The sequence below is a fragment of the Monoraphidium neglectum genome, assembly GCF_000611645.1.
Source record: "Monoraphidium neglectum strain SAG 48.87 unplaced genomic scaffold scaffold05642, whole genome shotgun sequence".
Lineage (NCBI taxonomy): Eukaryota > Viridiplantae > Chlorophyta > Chlorophyceae > Sphaeropleales > Selenastraceae > Monoraphidium > Monoraphidium neglectum.
Window position 1 is genome coordinate 1 of NW_014007988.1, and position 2,994 is coordinate 2,994.

The 2,994-nt window shown below is 66.0% G+C and overlaps 1 protein-coding gene across 1 annotated transcript; it reads right to left on the bottom strand.

The window, feature by feature from the left end:
- Positions 1-650: 650 nt before the first annotated feature.
- On the bottom strand, positions 651-2,968 carry MNEG_15760 (EF-hand domain-containing family member C2; the record flags this gene model as incomplete). The annotated part of the gene is made up of 6 exons (XM_014035769.1): positions 651-875; positions 1,161-1,310; positions 1,688-1,786; positions 2,089-2,235; positions 2,534-2,656; positions 2,915-2,968. 6 exons carry the CDS (start codon positions 2,966-2,968, stop codon positions 651-653), a joined length of 798 nt encoding a protein of 265 aa, XP_013891223.1.
- Positions 2,969-2,994: the final 26 nt, after the last annotated feature.

Consider the following 2,994-nt stretch of genomic DNA (forward strand, 5'->3'; position numbering starts at 1 on the left):
ACCCTGCTGCACCCCCAGGCCCGCCCCCCATGGGTTTCGCGCCGCCAGGCGGGTTCCCGCCGCAGGGCTTCCCCGGCATGCGCCCCCCGGGCATGCCGCCGCCGGGCATGCCCCCGCCCGGGTTCCCCGTCCCGCGGCCTGGCATGCCGCCGCCGCAGTGAGGCTGGGGCGGCGGCCGCCGACTGTTGTTTGGGAAGCCTGTGCGTGGCTTTTGACGCGCGGTTGGGGCACGGGGCGGCCGGCGGCTTGGCGGGCGTGCCCCCTGCGCCCCAAATGTAGATACAGCCAGCGCCGCCACCATCGTTTTTTGTAACACATGCAATACTGTTTGGGCCCAAAGCAGTGTGAGACTGAGACACACACAGATGTCTCTGGCCAGCAGCCATGAATGGACTGGGGTCGCGCAGGTGTCGAGGGGATGACGCGAGGGGGCAGGACAAGCGCATGTCGCAGCGCGCATCCCCAAACGCCCCACAAAAGGCGACGCGTTTGGTAAAGCAGCACGCACTTCCCCTTGAATGCTGCGACCTTCCCACCCTGCCCGCCGGTTGTGAATTCGCCAGCCCAATCTTGGCCACCGCCCGCCGAACCGCCGGCTGCTGCCCACAAAGCGCTGCCCCTCCCCACACAATCTCACAGCTGCCGCCTGCTCAGCTGCCGCCAAGCCCCAGCATCCGCAGCACCTCCTCCGTCGCCACCGCCCCGCCGCCGCGCTCCTTGTCCGCGCGCCGCCGCAGCGCGATGAGCTGGTGGCGCGTGAATCGCAGGCCCGCCGCATCAAACGCCGCCTCCAGCTGCGCCCCGGCCAGCTGGCCGCAGCCCTCCGAGTCCGCCGCCACCAGTGCCGCGCGCAGCTGCGCGTCGCGCCCGCGGACCTGCCGCGCAGCATGGCCCAGGCAACCGAACGCAACGCGGATGGCATAGAGAGGCGCCCGTTTGCCTCCTGCCACGAACTCGAATCCACTGCCACCGCGCTCTCAGCCCCCAAAAGTGCTCGTTACGCAGCGCAGACGGGTCCTCCAAACATGACTCCTCGACGCCCCGTCCGCACCAAGCGCCACAGCCGCGCGCGCGTGCAAACACGCCGTCCCGCCCCGGCCGGGCCACCGGAGGGCGCGCCCCGCCCGACTCGCCGCGCGCGGCGACGGCCCCCCGCGCACCTGCACGCGCAGGCTCTCCAGTATGGCGTCTGCGTCGGCCATGACGAAGATGTGCTTGTTGTTCTCCATGTAGGTGAGGGTGTACTCGTCCGCGTCCATGAGCTCAAACGCGCGGCTGAACACCTCCAGGCGGCCCCCCACGTACAGGTCCTGGGGGCGGGGGTGAGTGGTGTATGAAATGTGCTTGTTTGTGTGCAGTTGTGTGTGTGTAAGAATGTGTGTCTCAGGAAGGGATGGAGGAGGAGAGAGAGAGAGAGAGGGTGAGAGAGAGTAAGTGTGTGTGTGTGTGGGTGTGGGTGTGGGTGTGGGTGTGGGTGTGTGCGTGTGTGTGCGCTGTGATCCGAAAGTGGGGGGTCTGAACGGTTGTGTGACCAAGACGTGTGTGTGGTCTTGCATGCATCGTCTACGCCACACGCTTGCCGTAGGCCCGTCACGAGATGGCCACCCAGGTCACGGTCACCCAGCCCCACCCCACCACCCCGGACCCCCCTCCCTGCCTGTGCCGGCCTGTCCTATGAAGACCCCACCTGGTACGTGTAGATCTCCTCGCTCCCGGGCTTGTACACGCGCTGCCGCTCCAGGAACTTGCCGCCCCCGATGCCGCTGTTGCGCACGGGCGGCTCAAACTGAGGGGCAGGCGGGCGTACATCCAAGGGCGGGAGGCGGGGCGCGCGGGACCATCAGTTTCTTGCCGCGTGCTCACACTGACCCCCTGTCCAGCCTGATTGGCCAGCCACGCCCCAAGTGTCTCAACCAGCAAACCTCCATCCCTTGAATTAAAAGCTGGCCAGGGCGTCACTACGCCCACCCGTGCACCCCGCCAAGCCCAGCAAGCTCAGCCCCACTCCTGCCCACTGTCGTCGGGCCAAGCGGCGGCCAACATAACACGCATGATTTGGGGACAAATCACAGCTACTCCTGCACCCACAATGAGGAGGCTGTCGTCCATGAGGAAGTAGGACAGCACAAAGTTGCGCCCCGCGTCGGCGTGGCTCAGCGCGTGCGTCGCGGTGGGGGCCATACGCGCTGTGAAGCGCAGGATGATCTTGTCCTTGTTCATCAGCTTGTGCATGTCCTGGGGTTTGGGACGTGTTTCGAGGGTTGTTCATACGTGTGTGGGAAAGAGAGTGAGTGAGCCTCTGATAGAGAGAGAGATAGAGGGATCATGTATATGTGTGCGTTCGTGCGTGTGTGTGTGTGTGTATGTGTGTGTATGTGTGTGTATGTGTGTGTATGTGTGCGTCTCAACACAGGTGTTGATGGTCGAGCAGTCCGCTGCAACTGTCGCTGGCCACGACTGTAGAGGGCCCCACTACCATCTGCTGCGCTGCAGTGTCCGCCTAGGCTGGCCAGGCAGTTCATGGCCAGGGCACGCAGGCGGCATACCAAGGCGGCCGCATGGGGGGCCTGCTTGCCTTCTTTGGCGGCTTCGGCACGAGCGCGACGCAGTTCTGGCGGCTGTCGTCCAGGCTGCCGTAGCCGTTGTATGGGGGCACCTGCGCGGAAGACCCGGGTGGCGCATGTGTGTGTGTGTGTGTGTGTGTGTGTGTGTGTGTGTGTGTGTGTGCGCGCACGCGCACGTATCTGTGTGTGTGACGGTGCGCTTGTGAGCCGGGCAGCACAGTCATTTCCAGCATGGCTTGGATGATTGGCACGTCAGCCGGGCCGCGGCCGCTATCTCTGGGGGCCGGCGACGCGCTCGTGCACAAGCGCCAGGTGTGCGGCAGGCTGGGGGCGCCGCCCCTGGCTCTCACCGCGGGGCGGGGCAGGGGCGGCACCGGCTCGGCGATGTCCAGGTCCTGCAGCATCTCATCGGGGTAGCCCAGGGTGGACT